This window comes from Carcharhinus amblyrhynchos, chromosome 1, assembly GCF_965287045.1.
Source record: "Carcharhinus amblyrhynchos chromosome 1, sCarAmb.v2.hapA, whole genome shotgun sequence".
In the NCBI taxonomy this organism is placed as follows: Eukaryota; Metazoa; Chordata; class Chondrichthyes; order Carcharhiniformes; family Carcharhinidae; genus Carcharhinus; species Carcharhinus amblyrhynchos.
Genome location: NC_137324.1, coordinates 46,492,713 through 46,515,698, shown reverse-complemented (window position 1 = coordinate 46,515,698; position 22,986 = coordinate 46,492,713). Strand labels below are relative to the sequence as shown.

The 22,986-nt window shown below is 42.4% G+C and overlaps 1 protein-coding gene across 6 annotated transcripts in view; it reads right to left on the bottom strand.

Moving 5' to 3' along the window:
* The window catches only part of cntfr (ciliary neurotrophic factor receptor), a 403,342-nt gene that overhangs the window by 76,454 nt on the left and 303,902 nt on the right, over nt 1-22,986 (bottom strand). For all 6 annotated transcript variants that reach the window (XM_080217324.1, XM_080217401.1, XM_080217485.1 and 3 more), the window contains one exon: nt 6,574-6,691. In XM_080217324.1, coding sequence (XP_080073450.1) covers nt 6,574-6,691 — 118 coding nt within the window. The remainder of the gene's footprint in view (nt 1-6,573; nt 6,692-22,986) is intronic.

Sequence of the window (22,986 nt, the reverse complement as noted above, 5' to 3'; positions counted from 1 at the left end):
TTCCATCTTCTTCCTTCTGGAAAAAGATGCAAAAGTCTGAGGTCACATACGAATTGACTCAAGAGCAGCTTTTTCCCTGCTGCTGACAGATTTTTGAATGGACTTACCTTGCATTAAGTTGATCTTTCTCTACAGTCTAGCTATGGCTTGTAACACTACATTCTGCACTCTCTACTTTTCTTCTCTACGAACAGTATGTTTTGTCTGTATAGCACGCAAGAAACAATACTATTCCCTGTATGTTAATACATGTGACAATAATAAATTAAATCAAAACAAATCGATAAAGTTACTGTGAAAATCCCCTAGTTGCCACACTTGGTGCCTGTTCAGGTACACTGAGGGACAATTTAGCATGGCAAATGCATCTAACCAGCATGTCTTTCAGACAGTGGGAGGAAACCGGAGCACCTGGATGAAACCCATGGGGAGAATGTGCAAACTCCACACAGTGACAAGCATGGAATTGAACCTAGGTCCCTGGCACTGCGAGACAGCAGTACTAACCACTATGCCACTACGTTGGCCCCTAGTTAGTTCAGGGAATTGGAAGTCGCTGGAAAGCTAGCGTGTTACTCGTCCCCTTATCAGCTTTCAGAAGCTGTTGAATCAGCAGTGTTTGCAATCCATGGAGTTCTTAGCTAGGCCTTACCAGGGTTGGAATATATGTGACTGAGTCACGTGTGACCTCCTTCCAAGTGAGCAGCCTGTGAGGCTTTGATGAGGCCGTGTGTATAGGCTTGCTCATCATGCCAAGGGCCTGAAGTCTTTTCCCTTCTAGATGCCAAGATTGTGGGCTTGTAATCTGTTTAGTTTGGAGGGAGTGTGTCAGATGTGGTGTCACTTTCACGGCAATAGTTCTTGAGGTGGAATACAAGAGATATTGTAGGGGCCTCACTGTGGCTGAAATTGGGATGATTGTGGGTCTAATGGGCCTGTCTGCTCCACTTGCCTTGGAATCTAAAACTCAACCATGCAACACCCCAGGGTCTTCTGTTTCTTTCCCATCATCCTCATGTGAAGGTAAATCTGACTCCTCCATTTTCTCAGCTGCAGACTCCTCAACTCTTTGCTGCCTGGGGTTGTGTGGGGCACAGCAGATCACAATGATCCATGAGACTGTGTGGCACACACTGCAGTGGTCTGCCTGAGTGGTCCAGGCAGTAGAACTTCATCTTCAGCAGTCCAATGGTCTGTTCTTTGTTGAGGCATGGGAGGAATGGTACTTTGTATCTGCTAGGCTTTCAGGGTAACTCCTCAGGGGTATCATTAGCCAGCTATTCTAACACCTGGGAGCCACCTTTGCTGTTGTGAACACACAGCTAGAGTGACTGAGAATACAGCAGGAGGGCTCCCTTGGAAGCAAGCACGCCTGCAGGATTTGTTACCAATGATTACAAACCAGCTGCACATTGATGAAACAAAACCCCTTCCAGCTGTCGCAGAAATGCAACTGTCCTGATAACTCAGCACTGGAACTGAATTTAACAACTCTTGTTCTGAAGGTCTGTGGAGCCTTGTTCAAAGTCACCAGCCCTTTGGAACATTGTACGGACAGATTCCCTGTGCATGTCTGACTGGGACATGACACACATGTCCCCCGTGACGTCCTGGGATGACTTGCTGGCATTCAAATTGAAGGCCAGTGAATTTTAAGGTGACTGGCATCGGATTGCCTCCCATTCAGGACTACAGATCTTCCTGTGGAAACTGATAAAGGTCAGTGACTGACAGGGCATCCTTCTCTGAGATCACCATGTGTGATAGATTCACTTAGATGCTAATGCTCGCATCTCACTGGCCTTGGCTGCCAACATCGTGAGCTTCCTGACCCAATGCTGCTACCTTCTTGTCCTTCTGGCCATATTTGCACCTAGCCCTGCATTGTCCTCTTGCCAGTTCCTCTCCTTCTACATCACAAAGCACTGAGTGCACGAGACCCATCCCATCTGGCTGAAGTCAAGTACAGACAGAAGATCTGGTCAGCAGACTATTTGGATCTCCTTCCTAACTTGACGACTGTCCATTTACCATATCCTGGACCCGCCCACCCTACCATGGCCAAATCCCTCCTTAGCTTTGCTTCTAGCTACTTGCTCCAGTTGTCACAGCTATGTCTCTGGACATACTTATGCTGACTCTGGAACTGCAAGCCTTTATTCTGCCCAACCCCTCCTCCCCCTCCCACTCAGTCACCTTTAACTGATCTCCATCACCCTTAACTAGCCACCCATCAACCTTGTCCTGCCTTGTTATCCTTGAGCCACTCATCATCCCCTTTGATCAACTGTCTGTCAACCTTGACCTGTCTTCCCCACCACTTGTCCTAACTGAGCTGTCTGCATGTCATCCTGAACCTGCCCCTTGACCCCTTGATCTTCTAACCGTTATCCTTTACCCTCACTCTATCACATTGAACCTCTTCAGCTGCCTGTGACTTTCCTGACCCTAACATTGACACTCGATGTCCCTTCTATCATGTTTGAGCTGATAGAAATACGCTGTTCCTTCGTCAGAGTGATCTCACCTGACAAAGGAACAGCGTTCCGAAAGCTTGTGGCGTTTACTATCAAATAAACCTGTTGGACTTTAACCTGGTGTTGTGAGGCTTCTTACTACAAATTGATTCCAGGATGAGATGCCTGGCAAAGGGACACTGGAATTGAGTTGATCCTCCAAATCAATGTTGTTATTTGACTGTTCAGACCAGACAAGCAGTCCTGCAGGAGATTGTTCCTAACTGCCCACAGAAGCTAGATCATTCACAGAGCCTGAGCAGATAAACCTGCCATTTGGAGTTGGGATTCTTTCTACTCATCTCTGGATACATTCACAAATCAATGCCGAAGCGGACAGTGTGATCTCAGCTGGAGGTGCTTAACAACACTATTGTAGCCATTTGGTTTTAGATAGTTAAACTCTCTTATGCTATCATAGAATCCCTACAGTACAGAAGTAGGCTACTGGGGAGTACTTGATATTTACCCTTGTCAAATCAGGTACGATGCCAAAGACTGCACCTCTCATACAAGGCAAATGGAAATGGTCATAGAATCCATACAGTGCAGGAGGAGGCCATTCAACCCATCAAGCCTTCACCGATAGTAATCCCACCGACAATAGCCCCAACTCTGTGAACCCACCTATTTACCCCAGCTAGTCTACCTGACACTAAGGAGCAATTTAGCATGCCCAATCAACCTAACTGGCACATCTTTGGATTGTGGGAGGAAACTGGAGCACCCGGAGGAAATCCAATCAGACACAGGGAGAATATGCAAACTCCACAAAGACAGACAGTGACCCAAGCCTGGAATTAAACCCAGATCCCTGTGAGGCAGCAGTGCTAACCACTGTGCCGCCTTTTTGTGCATTTACCAATAATGTTGTTTGGAAGCTCTTGCACATGATTAATAGTTTTCATGGGTGTCAGGCATGCAACTGCGAAAAAAAAACAATCTCTCTGCAAAGCTTTTCTATCTTTACTTTAATGTCCTGAATGCAGCTTTGTCATTATATATGGTGAATATCATTGAATCTCTAATATAGCTTTTTTAAAAGTTAATGTTAGACTGCTTCTGCTCTCAAAAACATTAGAAAAAAAAGAACAGTATGAGATGAGGTTTCATGTAGCTTTCTGTGGTCTCTTTTGAATGCAATATGGATATCTGCATTGCTAAAGAATGACCTTGATAAGTAATTTGCATTGAAATGCATTTGGAGTCTTGGCACCAGATTGACTTCAAATGGAAATTAACATTTTATATGTATAATTCAAACTCAGGAACCCAGAGGCTAATGATGATCCAGCAGACAGCACGCTCAGAATGTCAGACAGTGGTTGTACTACATATGGGGATACTGGGCTGCATTACTTTCCATTAGTATGGGAACTGACAGTATCATTAAGCAGAGTTACATTTGAGAAATATTAATGAAGCAAAGCCGGTGAGTGCCAGTGAGGCAGGGAGGTGATTATCACTATGGCAAAGGAACCACAAAATATATTAACCTCTTAGGCACCACTACATCTGAAAAAAAGCATTTGACAAACTTTCACCAGCACAAAACATTCCACAGAGTTTGAGGAATCTCTACCTCAAAGTGCGCTTTTATGCCTATTTGTACAAGGCTTTGATAACTGCGTGATGCCTTTGCAGGCAATGGGAGCATACTTGGTTAATTTAATGCTTAACTTGAATTAAGAAGAGTCCCTCTCTGACTTTCATATTATTGGTAAGGGTGTCAGTGTCCACATGTCTTTATTTATTGTGAAAAATCTCTTTCTGCCTTTTCTTCTTTTATGGAAAACTCTTGAAACTCTTTGAAATCTGCTAGCTTACAAAACTGTGTACTGCCAGACAACTGTGCCACAGATAAAGATCTCTAGGTTAGCTTTGCCTCTGCATAAAGCTTAGACAAATGTAAGGGGGTGGGAACCCTGTAACAAACATTGAGTAAGAAGTCTCACAACACCAGGTTAAAGTCCAACAGGTATTTTTTTACATTCAATAACAGGACCCTTTGACAAAGGGTTGTCTGAACTCAAAACATCAACTCTTTTCTCTCCTTACAGATGCTGCCAGATCTGCTGAGATTTTCCAGCTTTTTCTCTTTTGGTTTCAGATTCTAGCATCCACAGTAATTTGCTTTTGTCCTCTGGGTATTATTCGTTCTTTCAAAGAAACTTTTAACTAGCATTTGTAGAGATTTATCATTCAAGAAGCAGTACTTCGGATCTAGTCCTAAGATTATTGGTATAGTTTAGACCCATTGGCCCGTAGTTTCTGTGTAGTTACATCCATTTACTTCAGTGAAATTTACCTAAAAGTGATAAAGATAACAAAAAGAATTGAAAATTTTTTACGCACAAATTATGTTCAGTACAAATTGAGTTTCTGCAACTTTTGCACTCACTTAAAAATCATTGCGCAGGAATCAAGGCCAGCTCTCCAAAACTGATTACACCCTGAGATTTAATTAATCACCACTGGGAGTTTCTGCTAATCATGTCTGTTTTTTGTCTTTTGAGGAGACTCAAACTAGTTCTTCTGGGTGCAGAACACTAAATAGGCATGTTTGCAATCTTTTGAATGTAATTCTTCCTAACAAGTAATATTTTGTGAACCCAATATAATTAGGAAGTTGTTCTGCATAGCCTTTTGAAAGTTATTTTTAGTTACATAAAATTGGGTTACTCACTGGTATAAGCTGAGACACTCCAGTTAAAATGCTTCTTTTTTTGCAATTAATCCCATTTTCAACTATATTCATTAAATGGCAGCAAGTTACCACTTTTAAATGTACCCAATCAATATTTTTCAACCTAAAACATTTTTTTAAGTTGCATTTTAAAAATACTGCCAAATTGTGTCGTTTTGCAGCAAGTTTTATATTTGTTGATATGCGGAAGTGGTTTCAGCAGCGACATCGGGAACAGTAACTTCTCAAAATTAGCATAATTTTGGACATAATGGGCTGGATTTTCAGAGAGTCCTGGAGATTGTGTGGAGCGAAAATGGCATTCTGGATCAAATTCTGGGATTGCCAACCTCATTCCTCGGGTTTCCAATTTTCAGGATTGCCTTTTAAGGGTTCGGGTTTGTATTGGGAACAGGCTTGTACCCTGAACTCCAGACCTGGCTGGCCCCATCGCAGTGACAGGCATGCCTTGGACTGCCGCAATTTTCAGAGTGAGACTAGCATTTCAAAGAGTTGTGATTGATGGCACCTCTGGAGCGTTTTAAACAATTGAATGCATGAGAGAATCCTTTGGAAAGTAAGTTCAAAAGGCCCTCCTTTTACCTCCACCAACTGCCATCCACCCTCTCCCCCATACCCATATCCCTTGCATGCCTTTCACCTACCGTGCACTGTAAAGGCCAAATAAATAAATGCTATGGTAACAATAGAATGTCTGAAAACAGCTTTCAAAAAACGGTCATTCATTGATAAAATTCCACTTTTGTCACCAAACCTTCCTTTTTACTACAGGCCAATAAAACTAACAATTGTCCAAACGTTTTAATATATCAAAAGCTGAAACTGAAAGCACTTGAAGCTTCCTCATCTTGTGTTAATAAATGGACAGAAGAAATCATGGAGACAGGGAAGTCAACCATATAATGTTTTCCCTGGGGCTCAGATCTCAGTATTCTAAGGAATTTCTGAGCTCTCAGCCAAGCACAATATGCATTCTTGGCCCAGAACCTTCCTGACTCCCGCTAACTGCCTCGAGGATGGAAATGCAGTCCAATGTATGTCCACATGACTATTGAGCCCAAAGTGGAAACTCTGCCTATTTAGTAGTCAGTGATACCAGAAATATCATTAGGCTTTTGAAATGGGAACAAGTAGCTTATCCATAACAGTTGTATTCAATATAAATTTGTACCAAATGTTTGTTTCCACAGAACCTATCCATAAAAAGATGCAAGTTTTTATCTAAAAAATGCAAGAAAGCATGGAATGAAGAAAAAGCCATTCTTTATGTTATATCAACATAGCTTCAAATTTAACAACACTTAAGAAAAATAAATCAGAGGTAAGAAGCACAGCTAAACCAGAACAGACCTTACAGTGATGTCAAATTCTGTTGGAATGTAAGTTGGGCTTAACAGCTGCCATGTGCAGTAGAACGTCTCTGGGTAAGCATTTGATCGGCATACAACAGTTGGTGTCACTGGAGGATCTAGTTTGGAAAAAAAACAAGAAATAGTAAATGCAAAATGGATGTAACATTTGGCTAGTATTGGCACAGGCCATTAAAAAAATCTTTCGGAAGTTCAAAATATTCCTCTTATTGGCACTCACTCTCTTTGGCAAATTATGATTCCGATTTACACAGGAGCAAGCTGCACTGAAGGTATATTGGCTCCGTGAATGCCAGTAGAAAAAGAAAATTAATTTCTCAGCATGCAGGAGTTATGAAGGAATTGCTAATGGTTTGCTAATGTGTAGTCCACCCAACCTCTTAAGGGCAGACTAGCCAAAGCAAAGCAAGATGAAGATGGACACTAATGGGACAGAGTTCTACACTGGTTCATGCCATGGCCTAAGACTTCTCCTCTCATTCAATTCAATAAACACAAAAATCCTTGGTCACCACAGGCCAAAGTTGAAAACTATTTTTATAAAATAACATTTTATCTCAAGCAAAGTTCGAAAAGAGAACCTACTAATTATATTAGTTTGAATTATATTTATTTTTGCGGATCAGTTGGTTAGCACACTTGCCTCTGACTCAATGGAATCCTGGTTCATGTTCTGATTCAGAACCTCAATGACAAGATCAAGGCTGTCACTCCAGAACATAGGGCGGCAGGCGGGGGGGATGTGTGTGTGCTGGTGCCGGTTATCACAAAGCCTCTCAATCATGAGCAATGAACACACTTTACGACAGGAGTCAATTCGATAAGTTGTGGCCATCCTAAAAGTTTACATGCATAAAGGATCCAAGGCAATAGAAACTATGGGTGGGAATTTTTGTCGCGCATGCCCCAAGACTGATAATTCCCACTTGAGCTCAACAGGCCTTTGGTCCACCGAATGTTGTGTCTTGCCCACTACAATTCCTGCAGTGGGCTAGATGGGAGAATATTGTTTGAGATAAATTTGAGAGGAATTTACTGGAGAACTTGTATGATAAAACAAAAGAAGTGTAAAGTTTGTCACACTTATTGTATTCTACTTGAGAGTAGAGGTGAACTGCAATCAGGAATTAAATTGCAGCAAAAAGGAACACCCACATGCATCTTTCCCCTCTCTCTTTGAATCTCTCCTCTTTCTCTTTGTATCTCTCCCCTCTCACCTTAAACTTATGCCCTCTATTTTTAGACTCCCTACATTTGGGATAAGATATTGATATCTAGCTGATCTTTGCCCCTCATTATTTTATAGACTTCTACAAGATCATCCCTAAGCCTCCTACACTCCAGGGAAAAAAGTCCCAGTCTATCCAGCCTCTCTTTATAACTCAAACCATCAAGTCCCAGTAGCATTCTAGTAAATCTTTTCTGCACTCTTTCCAGGTTAATAATATCTTTCCTATAAAAGGGTGACCAAAACTGTATACGGTATTCCAAGTGTGGCTTTATCAATGTCTTGTACAACTTCAACAAGACATTTCAGTAGCTGTGGAAGCACGATATAAATGTGAGCTCTTCATTCTTTTTCTTTCTTTCAACTGGATTCAGTACACAAATAACATCTAGTTCCCTTGGTTATACTTCAGAGTCGCCTAAATAACTTGAGAACTATTTAGCAGATTTTCATTCAAATTAAGGCATTTTTTAAGGCAACTAGGAATGGACAATAAATGCTGGTCAGCCAACGATGCCCATGTCCCACTAATGAATGAAAAATAAATAAAAATTTGAAAACTGTGGGAGCAGAGTAAGAAATTCCACAATTTTAAGGCTCTTGTGAAAGAGTTACAGAATGAAGCAGTGTGATCAATCTTGATTTCAAAGTGGGGATCTCAGGGGAAAAAATGTGGGAATGGCATATTTACAGCTTTGAAGAAATGAGAGAGAAATTCCAAGTAGCACTAACTGTGGTAGAATTGATAAGATGGTGACCAGATACGTGCCCTCATTTAACAGTGCTCAGGTACATGCTAGCATGCAAACACTGTTATGGGAAAGTCAGCATTCTACCACAATGTGGAGAGAAAACTCACAACTTCACTGAACAAATGAAGTGTCAGTTTGTTTTAACCTGATACTGTTCATTCTTGAATAAAACCAATTTAAAAAAAACAACTACCAAAAAAGTGAAAGCCACGGTCAAAAATTGCTCTTAGCTTGGATTTCATTTTACAACACATTTTTCTGATAATTAAGCATACAAAGCCCTTGAAATTTATTCTCCCCGAGACTTAACAGTGCATATCCAAGAACATTTAAACGCATGACCTGACATACCATCGCATAGACAGCATGTTCACTAAGCTTAGTGCACCTCGGGGGGTTAATTCCCTCATACAGGCTAATCCATTGAATCCCACCAAGGATAATGAATGTGTGAATACATAAATGAAGGTACCGTATTCTGCAATTAAAATATTCTCAGCAACTATTCAGTTCCCTGCTGGAATAAGCCTGATCTCACTTAGAGCTCAGCAGTAACTTTTATCATTAACTAAACATGATTGTACTAACCAATGTTTTCCGCAAGATTTTCAACCATTCAAGAAACACTACACAGCCCTTAGAGTTGTGCACATTAGTCCCACAATACATTCTAAATTCCCAAGTCTTAGTTCAAGATGATGAACATTTAAATTGCTGTCAATTATTACTGTGGGAAGTTTGAAACACATGCGGACACTTTGGTTTTTAAACACCAGAAGATTGAAAATATTTTTGGATTTATTCAAGGGACGTGGGCATCACATGCTGGTTCAGAATTAATTGCCTATCCCTAATTGCCCTCAAGGTGGTGGTGATGAGCTGCCTTCTTGAACCCCTGCAGTGGAGGTACACCCAAAATGCTGTTTGGGAGGGAGTTCCAGGATTTTGACTAAGCTACTGTGAAAGAATAGTGATATATTCTCAAGTTAATATGGTGAGTGACTTGGAAGGGAACTTCCAGCTGATGGTGTTTACAGGCATCTGCTGCCCTCTTTCTAGGTCCTGAGTTTGGAAGTTGTGGCCTCAGGAGCCTTAGTGAGTCCCTGCAGTACATCGTGTAAATGGTGCAGGCTGCTACCACTATTCCTTGGTTGTGGAGGGAGTGAATGTTTGTGATGGATGCCAGTCAAGTGGGCTACTTTGTCCAGGGTACTGTCGATCTTCTTGTGCGTTGCTGGAGCTGCATTCATCCAGGCAAGTGGAGAGTGTTCTATCACACTCCTGACTTGTACGTTGTATATGGTGGATAGACTCTGGGGAGTCAGAAGATGAGTTATTGCCATTGGATTCGTAAGCATTGACCTACTCGTGTAGCTACAGTATTTGTATGGCTAGTCTATTTCAATTTTCCGGTCAATGATAATCCCATTATTTCCAATGATAGTGGGGTATTCAGTGATAGTAATTATATTAAATATTGTGGGGCAATGGTTAGATTCCTTCTTGCTGGAGGTGGTCATTGCCGGGCACTTGTATGATGTTACTTGCCATTTGTCAGCCTATGCCTGGATATTGCTCAGATCTTGTTGCACTTCAACATGAACTGCTTCAGTATCTAAGAGTCACAAATGTTGCTGAACATTATGCAATCATCAGTGAACATCCCCACTTCTAACTTTATGACGGAAGGATGATCATTGATGACATAGCCAAAGATGTTTGGGCCTAGAACACTATCTGAGGGACATCTACTGTGATATAAGAACATAAAAATTAAGAACAGGAGTAGGTAAGTCAATCCCTTGCGTTTGTTCTGCCACTCAATACAATCATGGCTGACCTTGTCTCAGAGTCAACTCCATATCCTGCCCATTCTCCATAACCCTTCAATTGCTAATTATAAATCTGTCTAGCTCTTTCTTAAATTTACTCAATATCCGAGCTACCACCACACTCGAGGTCAGCAAAGGAAGTAGTTTCTCCTCATCTGTTTTAAATATACTACCCCTTATCCTAAAGCTATGACCACTGATTCTAAATTGCCCATAAGAAGAAGCATCCACTCAACATCTACCCTGTCAATCTCCTTTAGCCTCTTGTATAGGCAGTTGGATTACTAACAAGAGCCCATAGAACTCTGAGGTGCTCTCCATTGCGCAAAAAGCCTGGAAATATCCCACTCCAGACAGCATTTACAGTAGCAGTGGACCATTTAAATTGCTAGCTGCCTACAGAAGTGAAATGTTGCAACGCCTAGAAAATGATTTTAGTTCAAGTAAGAGGTCTCAACTTGATGGATTTGTTTGGAGAGATCCTGGGATGCATTTGGTAAAGGTAATGCTTCATTTGGGAACATGAAAAGTTAACATGATTCTGCATAAAAAATGCACAAACACATTGGAACTGTCAAGATACTGCCAAAGCTGTCAAGGAACTGTCAAAGTTGTAAACAAATTGTCAAAGCTATGAAAGCTGCCAAAGAACTGTTAAACTGTCCAAAAACTATTAAAGGACATGAGGTGAGCTGACATGGAGGGGGTAGGGGCAAAGGGTGGTGGTGGGTGAGGCATAGAGGCATAAATAGCCATGGGAATGTGGAGGGCATGAGGGGCTGTGGGGAGTGGATGAAGAGCACTGGCTGGCACTGGGTTATGAGGTGGCATAGGTTCACATAAATGGTGCAAGGGGAGTGTGTGGGGGGTGGTGGTAGGGAGGTGTTGAGGGGTTTTGTTTGATACTTTTAAAATATAAATTAGTAAGTGCCAGCGCACAGAGGCAGGCCTTCTGCTCAGCCCATATCCACTCCTGGCACCTCTGTACTCATTTAATCCACTCAGCCTAATATCCAATCCAGCTTTCTTCCCTAGAACAAAAATGCCACCTGCAGATGGCCATTTATCAATGTTGGATTCTCAGAGCCCAGAACTCTTCCATCTCTGTGGGCCCAACCTGGGAGCAAAAATCTGGGCCACAGACTTCAGAACTGTTATCTCTACCTTCTTTTAAGATTCACCATAAAATTTACCCCTTTGACCATCCTTGTATCCTGTGCTTTCCTGCTTTGGTTCAGTGTCAATCTTTGTGTGTGATTCTGTTTCTGTAATGTGGCATTTATCTTCCTAAAAGGTATGATATAAATGCAGATTGCTGTTGGTTTCTGGTCTCAGTGAATGAATGGGCAGTTTTCCCACAGACATCAGGGCTCCAAAGGCAGCACCAAACTAGGTTCCCAAGACAACCTAGAGGGCTGGCAGCTTTTGAGCTTGAATGGCCACAGAAAGAAAGGTGAGCACTGATGAGGCATCTCAGAGGCCATGAGGTTGCCTCAGCATGGAGGCAGGCTCAGAGGTGAAAATTTAACTCAAGATTTTAGAGGAGACAACTGGCAGGCCCATGATATGGGAGGGGGAAATCACTTTGGTAGCAGCAATTGGGTCTGGGGTATCTTTGGCCTCCTCCTTGGAGCATGGAGCCTCCCACCTGCCACAGAGGGGCCCTGTCCATAAAACCGGTGGTCTCCGGATGCATGAGTGGCTGCTCCTGGTGCTGCCATCACCCACCCAACCCATTCATTTCCCTCTGCTTCCAAGTCCCTTATCACAGGTTGGGAAATTTCAGCTCAGTGAAGGTCAGCAAACTCTGACAGCAAAGTGAGTCAGAATTGAGTCCAATTATGTGTACCCTCAATATCAGTGCCTAAGCATTCATCAAATATTCTTCTTTCCCTGTAGAGAGATCCTGGGGCCTATGATGATGGCCTATGGTATTATAACTAGACTGTTAATCCAGAAACTCGGTTAATGTTCTGGGAACCCGGATTTGGATCCCACCATGGCGAATAGTGGAACTTGAATTCAATAAAAATCTGGAATTAAGAGTCTACTGATAACCATGAAACCATTGTCGGAAAAATCCATCTAGTGCAATATTATACTTTAGGGAAGGAAATCTGCCGTCCTTATCTGGTCTGACCTACGTGTGACTCCAGACCCACAGCAATGTAGTTGGCTCTCAACTGCACCTCAAAAGGCAACTAGGGAGGGGGCGATAAATGTTGGCCAGCCAGCAACACCCATGTCCCACGAATGAATAAAAAAAAACATCAATTACATTCTTGTGTAAAATCCTTTACTTAGTACAGGCCAGGGTTTGAATGTGAGCCTTCAGATTTGAATGGCTTAGTTCCTGGGGTTAGTGTCCTTATCCACTGGTGGGTGGCACTGAAAAAGCAGTTTTAACAAGCAGCCTTGCCCACCCCCCCCCATCAACCCTTTACAATTGACTCAGATTTTATCAATTCACTCCACATGTTTATACATTAATTTCAGGTCTCAGCTCATCAGTCCAGTGTTTAACTCTCCTCTGCAATGGGACTGATTTTCTATGTGAACTGAGGAAACAATAAAATGCAGGCTGATATTTTGTGAGGAATGAGTAACAATGGGAATAAAGAGGGCGTACTTTCATTGGGATAGAAATGGCTGCCCTAATACTTCTCATTGATTTCCATGGTGTTTGCTTATTGCCCCACTGGAATGGAAACCAAGCTTCTCCAAGACTAACTGACTCGAGGTTAACAATTGAAGCATTAAAAAAAGTGACGGGGGGGGGGGGGGGGGGGGGGGTGGGGGGTGCGGAAGGGAGGGAGGTTTGGACAAAATAGTGACTCGGGTAAAGTGACATTATACAGGACTTGAGGATTGTTCAAACTCTGCTTTTAAGAAAAACAGATCCTGTGTTTTGTTGTTATGGTTGCAACTTTAGGAATGGTTGCAATTTTTCTTTGTCATCAGTCTGGTTGTTAGGGGAACTCTTACTGTTCAATGCAGAAATTTCTATTGCACTCTGATTGAAAGGCACTGGTTGCTAGAGTTTAAACTGTCAACATTTTCCACTATATCCCTACAAGGAGAGGAAGAAATCCAGTTAAGCTTTACCTTTAAGTTATTACCAGTGGCAAGTACTGCTGCCTTACAGCACCAGGGACCTAGGTTTGATTCCCAATTTGGGTCACTGTCTGTATGGAGTTTGCACATTCTCCCTGTGTCTGTGTGGGTTTCCTCTGGGTACTCTGGTTTCTTCCCACATTCTTAAAGATGTGCTGGCTAGGTGGATTGACCATGCTAAATTCTCCTTCAGTGTACCTGAACAGGTGCTGGAGTGTGGTGACTAGGGGATTTTTCACAGTAACTTCATTGCAGTTTGAATGTAAGCCTACTTGTGACTAATAAATAAACTTGAACTTTTTACCTGATCAATAAACCATGCAGTCTAGAGTGGAAAGAACAGTGCTCTGTCCAACAATTCATAGAGACCTGCAGGTGTATCTAAACAGCTGGGGATGCTCATCAACTGAAGACTGAGAGCAAAAGATGAACATCAATTATAGAAAGGATGTTAAATGTGTAACTCTCTTGCACTGGGAACTGAGTGTTGGACCAACAGAGTGCATTATGCCATTGTGAGAAAATAAACACACATAGAATATTTCCTCTGATTTTAAAGCAATGGAAGGAATGAACTGTATATTTGATAAGTCCAACAGTGAAAGAATTAAAAAATGTATTGAAGGCAGGCGCATGGAAAATGGACACCTAAAAGCATGCGGGAAACGGAAAATTAAAAATTAGAAGTTATCGATGATTCATTTAAAAACTGGTCACTGATAACTCGAAGTAAATATCTCCAGTATAATGCAGCAAAACATCCACCCAGCAAAAATGTGCAGACTGCAATCTTTTTTTACTAAGAGCATTCCGTTCTTGAAGTACGCTGCAGAATGCAGACAATACAAAGAATTCTGCACCCTGTGGAAAAAATACGGTGACCCAACTGCAAGTGGTGCTTGGGTGGTCCGTGAATACCATTGGACTATACTATGAAAGAATGGTTTATCTGGGTTTTCCTGCTTTGTGAGTCACTAAAGAAATTAAAGCAATATTTCCCTAAATATACATCCTCCCTCTGTTGCTGTTAAGGTCAAGCCATTGTCTTGTGCGGTTGATGCTTTGAATCAAATGTGGGAAAACTCCATTCAGAATTACAGTGAACCTTTGTTTTTGTCCAAGAGGCTGATTCGAAAAGTGTCAGATATGCAGGCACAAGAATCAGCGATTCTCCCAGCGTTGCTAACATGTAAGGCTGCGTCACTGCTGCTGAAACTTCCTCAGACTGACATCACCTTCTTCAAAGCAGAGCCTAAAAGGTGTCTTTTTAACACTCCCATGACACAAGATTCAACAGCAATCACAACAACAAACTCAAACAATGCTCCAACCAAGGCAAACTATATTTTTTAACTTCGACTTGATGGACATCAAGTACTGCAGCATTCTTTGTGGAAACATAAATATTATCAGTAACATTTATTCTTAATATTCCCTGTACTGAAGGCAGGCACATTTTAAAAGGTGTTTTTTTAAACTGTTATTGTCTCAAGCAATAGGTCATAGAAATGCTATTCCAATAACATCGCTACATCATGCCTTTCATGATAAAATTATTCCTGTTCTCTTTTCCTTTGTGGTCTGTTGAATATCAATGATTGCATGTGACACCGACACTCAAGAAGCTGGACACCATCCAGGTCAAAGCAGCCCGTTTGATTGGTCCCATCCACAAACATTCACTCTTTCCACCACCACCAAATAGTGGCAGCCACGTGTACCGCCTACAAGGTGCACTGCAAGAAATCGCCAAGACAGGACTTTCCAAACCCACGACTACTACCATTTAGAAGGGCAAAAGCAGCAGAAACATGGGAGCATCATCACCCGGAAGTTTCCATGAACCATCCAGACTGGTAAATATATCACCATCCCTTCACTGTTGCAGGGTCAAAATCCTGGAACTCCCTACCTAACAGCACTACGGATGTACTTATAACTTTGAATATAGGAGTTAGGACATCTTGTTGAAGTTGTTCAAGACATTAGTAAGGTCACACTTGGAATACAGTGTAGAGTTCTGGTCACCCTGTTATGAAATGACATCCTTAAAGTAAAAAGAGCTCAGAAAAGATTTACTAGAATGCTACCAGGACCTGATGGTTTGAGTTATAAGGAGAGGTTGGATAGACTAGGATATTTTTCCCTGGAGAGGCGATCTTATAGAGATATATAAAATAATGAGCATAGATCAGTGAGATAGTCAACATCTTTTCCCAAAAGTAGAGGAGTCTAAAACTAGAGGGCATAGGTTTAAGGTGAGAGGAGAGAGATATAAAAGGGTCCAGAAGTGCAATTTTATCACAGAGGGTGGTAAGTGTCTGGAACAAGCTGCCGGAGACAATAGTAGAGGTGGGTACCTGGGCCAAACACGGGCAATTGGGTCTAGCTTATTGATTAAAGGGCAGCATGGACAAGTTGGGCCGAAGGGCTTGTTTCTATGCGTAAATAACAAAGGATTGAAGATACCTGAAAGTCGATCGTGCCAAGATTGGGTGGGGGGTTTGCATTTAAATCTCTACGGCACTTTTATCCATCAGTTGTCAGATGTCTTTTGAACACAGTGCTAAGTCATACATATTGTTGGATTTATGGCAGCTCCCTTGACATCCCACCTAATTTCCTTTCCCACTGAATTCTTGTAATGCTTTGCATGGTTGGAAAATAAATTTGAATCTTCCACCTCATTTTAGTCAGGGTGTCATTCTATAAAGATGTTCAGCATCTGTGCATGCTGCCCATAGATTGAGATGAACTTCATTTCAAATGGGACTCTGCTAACAAGAGACAAGTCACAAAAATAAACAGCCAGTTTCAAACTCACTGCACCACACACATCCCTCAAGTCCATAGATTTACTCAGCGGAATTGTTTCACAGGGAAATTTTGGCAGGATGATAATTGTCTGGGGAGTTTCTCCAAATCATGTCTTTTCTGACTGAATATTATTGACTGACATCTTGTAAAATACAACACACTTTAGGTCTGTTGCAGTAAACAATCAGCTCAGCTTAAAATTCATTTAGAGATTTAGCTTTTTTTTTCAATTAGTGAATACATTGCCCCCAGTGTGGAACCCAACCATGCAGATCAAGAAGGTCGTCAATGTATGTTGGGTTATCAGGTCTTAGCCAGGGCAGTGATTAGGGTCTTACAATTGGCTTTAGCACATAATTAAAAGAAAAATCACTTGTATAGCTGCTGTGACTACTGAGTGAGGGCAAGACTGAACTGGCCTGCGTCTATCCTTCTACGTAGGAGGCATTGTTTGAAATAATCAACCTGTCATTTAGTCATGGAAACTGCTTTTACTTTTTCTAAGTCACCCTTTTATTTCCTTCATTTCCCAAGAATTGTGATAGTTGAGGAATGTTCAGGCTCAGCGAAGACTCTTTAAAGTTAAGCAAATTCCACACAGTCTTTTATAAAATTTCAAGCATTGTGCAATACATGTGACCCTATGATAATGTAGACATGTACATGATCTTGATTTCTTCCAAAGGTATCATAATCTGGAGCCCTTGAACTGTTGTCCATTATTAAAGATGGGTTCTAAAGTATAGAGTAATAATATGTAGCATGTGGTCCTTGTGTATTTTGTCTCTTAGTTCCTCACTGGTCCCATGTCTAAACAGTCCTCATTTTTCACTTGGTCAGTTTTGCATCCTCCGGTATAAAATCTAGCAGCGACTTCTTTGTTTTTGTTACTCTTTCATGACTTGTCTCTGCAATCATTTCCAGCCTTTCCTTTTTTCTGTGTGTTGTGACGATAGTGCAGCTTTAAGAGATTTTTTTAAAATCATGATCTCTGCAGCTTACAGCCTCAGTTTGTTTTCCTCATTGTTGCCAGGCTCACTACAATAAGTTATTTTATTGTTACTTAAATGGCTTTAAGTGGGGTTGTTTGTGTTTACACTGAACATAAGAATATAAGAAATAGGAGCAGGAGTAGGCCATCTAGCCCTTCGAGCCTGCCCCGCCATTCAATAAGATCACGGCTGACCTGAAGTGGATCAGTTCCACTTTTCCACTTTCTCTCCATAACCCTTAATTCCCTTGTCTGTCAAAAACCTATCTACCCGTGACTTAAAATATATTTAGCGAGGTAGCCTCCACCACTTCAACCGGCAGAGAATTCCAGAGATTCACCACCCTTTGAGTGAAGAAGTTCCTCCTCAACTCCAATCTAAACTGCACCCCCCCCCTTATCTTGAGGCTGTGCCCCCTAGTCCTGCTGTCTTTTCTGAGCAGAAGAATCTCCCTACCTCTACCCTATCCATCCCTTTCATTATTTTATATGTCTCTATAAGATCCCCCCTCATCCTTCTAAACTCCAACGAGTACAGACCCAGTCTATTTAGTCTCCCTTCATAGTCCAACCCCCTCATCTCCGGTATCAGCCTAGTGAACCTCCTCTGCACTTCCTCCAAGGCCAAAATATCCTTGCGCAAGTGTGGCAACCAAAACTGCACACAGTACTCCAGCTGCGGCCTCACCGGTACCCTGTACAATTGCAGCAAGACCTCCTTGCTTTTATATTCTATCCCCCTCGCTATAAAGGCCAGAATTCCACTCACCTTCTTGATCACCTGCTGCACCTGCAGACTGGGTTTTTGCGACTCATGCACAAGGACCCCCAGGTCCCTCTGCACCATAGTATGCTGCAGCTTTTCGCCCTTTAAATAGTAATCCCTCCTACTATTATTTCGGCCAAAGTGGATAACCTCACACTTGCTAACATTGTACTCCATCTGCCAGGTCCTCGCCCACTCGCTCACCCTATCCAAATCCCTCTGCAGACTTTCCACACCCTCCGCATAATTTGCTTTTCCACTCATCTTCGTGTCATCAGCAAATTTCAACACCCTACACTCAGCCCCCTCCTCCAGATCATCTATATGAACGGTAAATAGCTGAGGCCCCAGCACCAAAGCCTGCGGCACTCCACTAGTCACCAACCGCCAACCAGAATAGCACCCATTGATACCAACTCTCTGCCTCCTATTAGACAACCAATCCTCTATCCACGCTAACACCTTACCCCCAACTCCATGCCCCCTAACCTTCTGAAGCAACCTTTCGTGCAGCACCTTATCAAATGCCTTTTGAAAATCGAGAAACACCACATCCACCGGTTCCCCTCTGTCTACCGAACTAGTCACATCCTCATAGAAATCCAATAAATTCGTCAAACTGGGATTAGTTTTATGATCTTGCATTGTTAAGAGGATGGTCATGTGTTTTGGACAGTTTTTTTCAGGGAGTTTTGGCTTTCATTTTCTGTTTGGCTGTAGTTAAGAGTTGATTTTTAGAAGGCAGAGCAAGCTAAAAAGTGTTTCCCTCGCTCCTGTTGTTTTGAAAGTTATATTGCTGAGCTGAAAACAAGATGTGCTGATGTCACTTGTATCCATTTAATTCATTCTGCCAAGTCTGGTCTATCCTTGTCAAGACAGAGAAGTTGCTTAATAGACAAGCTGATGGGGACCACAAATCTATTTATTGACATTGTCATAGGCTATTATCTACTGTAGTTCTTTTGCAGGAACTTGTTTGTTAAGTACTGACCTCACTAGTTACATTTTAGCACAGAGGACCGGGAGACTCAAATGGAGCCCAATTTGCGTGATCAGCACTGGGCCCAAATGCCAGATTTCCAGAGCCGTCAGCTCCGTGTTGGAAATCGGCGTGGAGCTGCATTAATTATGGAAATCTTAATTTAAATACTATTTAAATGGCATAATGAAATAAAAGAATGACAAGGGTGAGTTAAAGACCCGTCAAGGATAGTAGCGGGAACTTGTGCATGGAGTCAGAAGAGATAGGTGAGGCGTTGAATGAATACTTTTCTTTAGTGCTCACTAAGGAGAGGGGCCATGTTTTTGAAGATGAGAGTGTGATACAGGCTGATAGGATGGAGGAGATAGATGTTCTGAGGGAAGATGTATTAGCAATTTTGAAAAACCTGAGGGTTGATAAGTCCCCCGGGCCAGATGGGATACATCCCAGGTAGTTTGGGAGGCAAGGGATTGTGGAGCCTTTAGCTTTGATCTTTGGGTCCTGACTGTCCAGGGGATTGTGCCAGAGGACTGGAGAGTGGCAAAAGTTGTTCCCCACTTCAAGAAAGGAAATAGAAATGACCCTGGGTAATTATAGGCCAGTTAGTCTTACTTCAGTGGTCGGTAAGTTAATGGATAGGGTCCTGAGAGATAGGATTTATGACCATTTGGAAAGATTCAGTTTAATCTGGGATAGTCAGCATGGTTGTGTGAGGGGTAACTCCTGCCTCACAAATTTGATTGCATTCTCTGAGGCTGTAACTAAGTGTGTAGATGAAGGCAGAGCAGTTGATGTCGTATACATGGATTTTAGTAAGGCGTTTGATAAGGTTCCCCATGGTAGGCTCATGAAGAAGATAAGGAGGTGTGGGATAGAAGGAAATTTGGCCGATTGGCCAACTAACAGGCTGTCTCATAGAAGACAGAGGGTGGCGGTGGAGGGAAAATTTTCAGACTGGAGGCCAGTTATCAGCAGTGTACCACAGGGATCAGTGCTGGTCCTCTGCTATTTGTGATTTTTTATTAATGGCTTGGAAGAGGGGGTTAGTAAATTTGCTGATGACACCAAGATTAGTGGAGTAGTGGATGAGGTGCAGGGCTCTTGCAGGCTGCAAAGTGACATTGATGGGATGCAGAGCTGGGCCAAAAAGTGGTAGATGGAGCTTAACCTTGATAAGTGCGAGGTGATTCATTTTGGTAGGACAAACTTGAATGCGGATTACAGGGTCAATGGCAGGGTTCTAAGGAATGTGGAGGAACAGAGAGATCTTGGGGTTCATATCCACAGGTCTCTGAAGGTTGCCACTCAAGTGGATAGAACCGTAAAGAAGGCTTATAGTGTGTTAGCATTTATTAACGGGGGTTTGAGTTTAAGAGCCATAGGGTTATGCTGCAACTATACCGGACATTGGTGAGACCACATTTGGAATACTGTGTGCAGTTCTGGTCACCTCACTATAAGAAGGATGTGGAAGCATTAGAGAGAGTGCAGAGGAGATTTACCAGGATACTGCCTGGTTTGGAGGGTAGGTCATATGAGGAAAGGTTGAGGGAACTGGGGCTTTTCTCTTTAGAGCTGAGGAGAATGAAAGGCGACTTAGAGGTTTATAAGATGATGAGGGGGGTTGATAGAGTGGACGTGCAGAGACTATTTCCTCAGGTGGATGTAGCTGTTGCTAGGGGGCATAACTAAAAGGTTCATGGTGGGAGATATAAGAGGGATGTCTAAGGTAGATTCTTCATTTAGAGAGTAGTTGGGATGTGGAATGTACTGCCTGCTGTGATAGTGGAGTCGGACACTTTAGGAACTTTCAGCGATTATTGAATAGGCACATGCAGCACATCAGAATGATGGAGAGTGGGATAGCTTGATCTTGGGTTTGGACATAGCTCAGCACAACACTGAGGGCTGAAGAGCCTGTACTGTGCTGTACTGTTCTATGTTTCTAGCAGTCCCGGGACTGAAATCTCTGGGCCTACTAGCCCCATCATCCCTATGCCAGGAGTGTTTCACTCCAGTAGGGATTACTACAGCTTCCCATTAATGGCGAGCTGGCAGCCCGACCTCGCTAGATGAAGGGGGACAATCACGGTCCCCCAAGGAGTCGGGTGCTGGAGATGACCTTGGACACTGCCCAAGGGGCAAAGTGCCAATGCCTGGCAGCACCTTGGCAATCATGCTGGCCAGTGATTGGGAGGCTGGCAGTACGGGGCTGGTGTGCACACACCACTCTTGGCACTGACAGATCACAACATGCATAGTGGCCCGCTCAGTGGTATTTTCCAAAGAGAACATACTCCCGCCTGAAGCTTTATTGTGAGATTCACGTTAGTGCACTCTGCAGCGCAGAGTGTGGGAGATCCATTTTGAAAACCCTGCTGAAAAAAAACCAGTGGGATTTACTCATTTTTGTGTGATTTCAATAGTTGGAATTTTGTGGGAGAATCATACTCTATGGGCCTGATTTTACCATCACATTGTTTTCAGGTGCAAAAACCTGGTAAAGTCGGGCGTGAGGCAAGTAGCGTGATCTGCACCCGCCTCTGCACTGGTTCCCCCTTTACCGAGGCCCGAAAATGACCACAATCGGTACTGCGCATTTAAATTAACTAAGGCTGCATACATTTGGCAGGGAGCAGCTGTCCCCCTTGGTTGAGGGGTCGACCTTGATATGATTTGATTTATTATTGTCACATGCATTAGTATACGCTGAAAAGTATTGTTTCTTGCGTGCTATACAAATAAAGCATACCGTTTGTAGAGAAGGAAACAAGAGAATGTAGAATAGTGTTACACACATAGCTAGGGTATAGAGCAAGATCAATTTAAATGCAAGGTAAGTCCTTTCAAAAGCCTGATGACAGCAGGGAAGATGCGGTTCTTGAGTCGGTTGGTATATGGCCTCAGACTTTTGTATCTTTTTCCCTGAAGAAGGTGGAAGAGGTTATGTCCGTGGTGCAAGGGTCCTTAATTATGCTGGCTGTTTTGTCCAGACAGCAGGAAGTGTAGACAGAGTCAATAGATGGGAGACTGATTTGTGTGATGGATTGGGCTACATTTACTACCTTTTGTAGTTCCTTACGGTCCTGGGCAGAGCAGGAGCCATACCAAGCTGTGATACAACCAGAAAGAATGCTTTCTTTGTGCATCTGTAAAAGTTGGTGAGAGTTGTAGCTGACATGCCAAATTTCTTTAGTCTTCTGAGAAAAAAAAATCATGAGGAGACATAGTTTTAGGGTAAAGGGCAGGAGAATCAGAGGGAATTTGAGAAAGAAATCACTCAGAGGGTGGTGTGAATCTCAAATGCACTGCCGCGAAAAGTAGTGGCGGCCAGAAATCTGGATTTTTAAAAATTATTCGGATGAGCACTCGATATATCGTAACACTCAAGGAAATGGGACAAATGCAAGAAATTGGTAGTAGTAGTTATTGTCAGTACAAACTCAATGGGCCTTTTCTGCACTGTATGACTCTACGCCTTTATTAATCTACTCCATTCTGATGGAACTCCCCACAGAAAAGCTGCTCATTTCTCTGAAAACTGGGATCAGAAGACCCTGGAGGAAATGTGCAGCTGCATCGAGTCGGAAAAATTTGCGAGTGCTGCAGCAATCGATCCATCATTGCTGCTTTCAGAAGATCTGAGACTTTATTTCTTTCTCAATTAGTATCTAAGTATACACATACTTAAAAACAATGCATACTCAACTTCAGTCAAAGTAAAACTCAACATGTTGTATCTGGATTTTTATGCTGAAGATATGACTCGTGGCTAGTTAAAATCCATAAAATACTTTGCTGCAAGATTTCTCAGCAGGCTATTAACAAAACTCCTGGTGGGTATGTGGAACTTAATGAGTGCAGCAAAACCAGAGCCAGACTCTTAATTGCCCAGTTTCCAACATTTACTA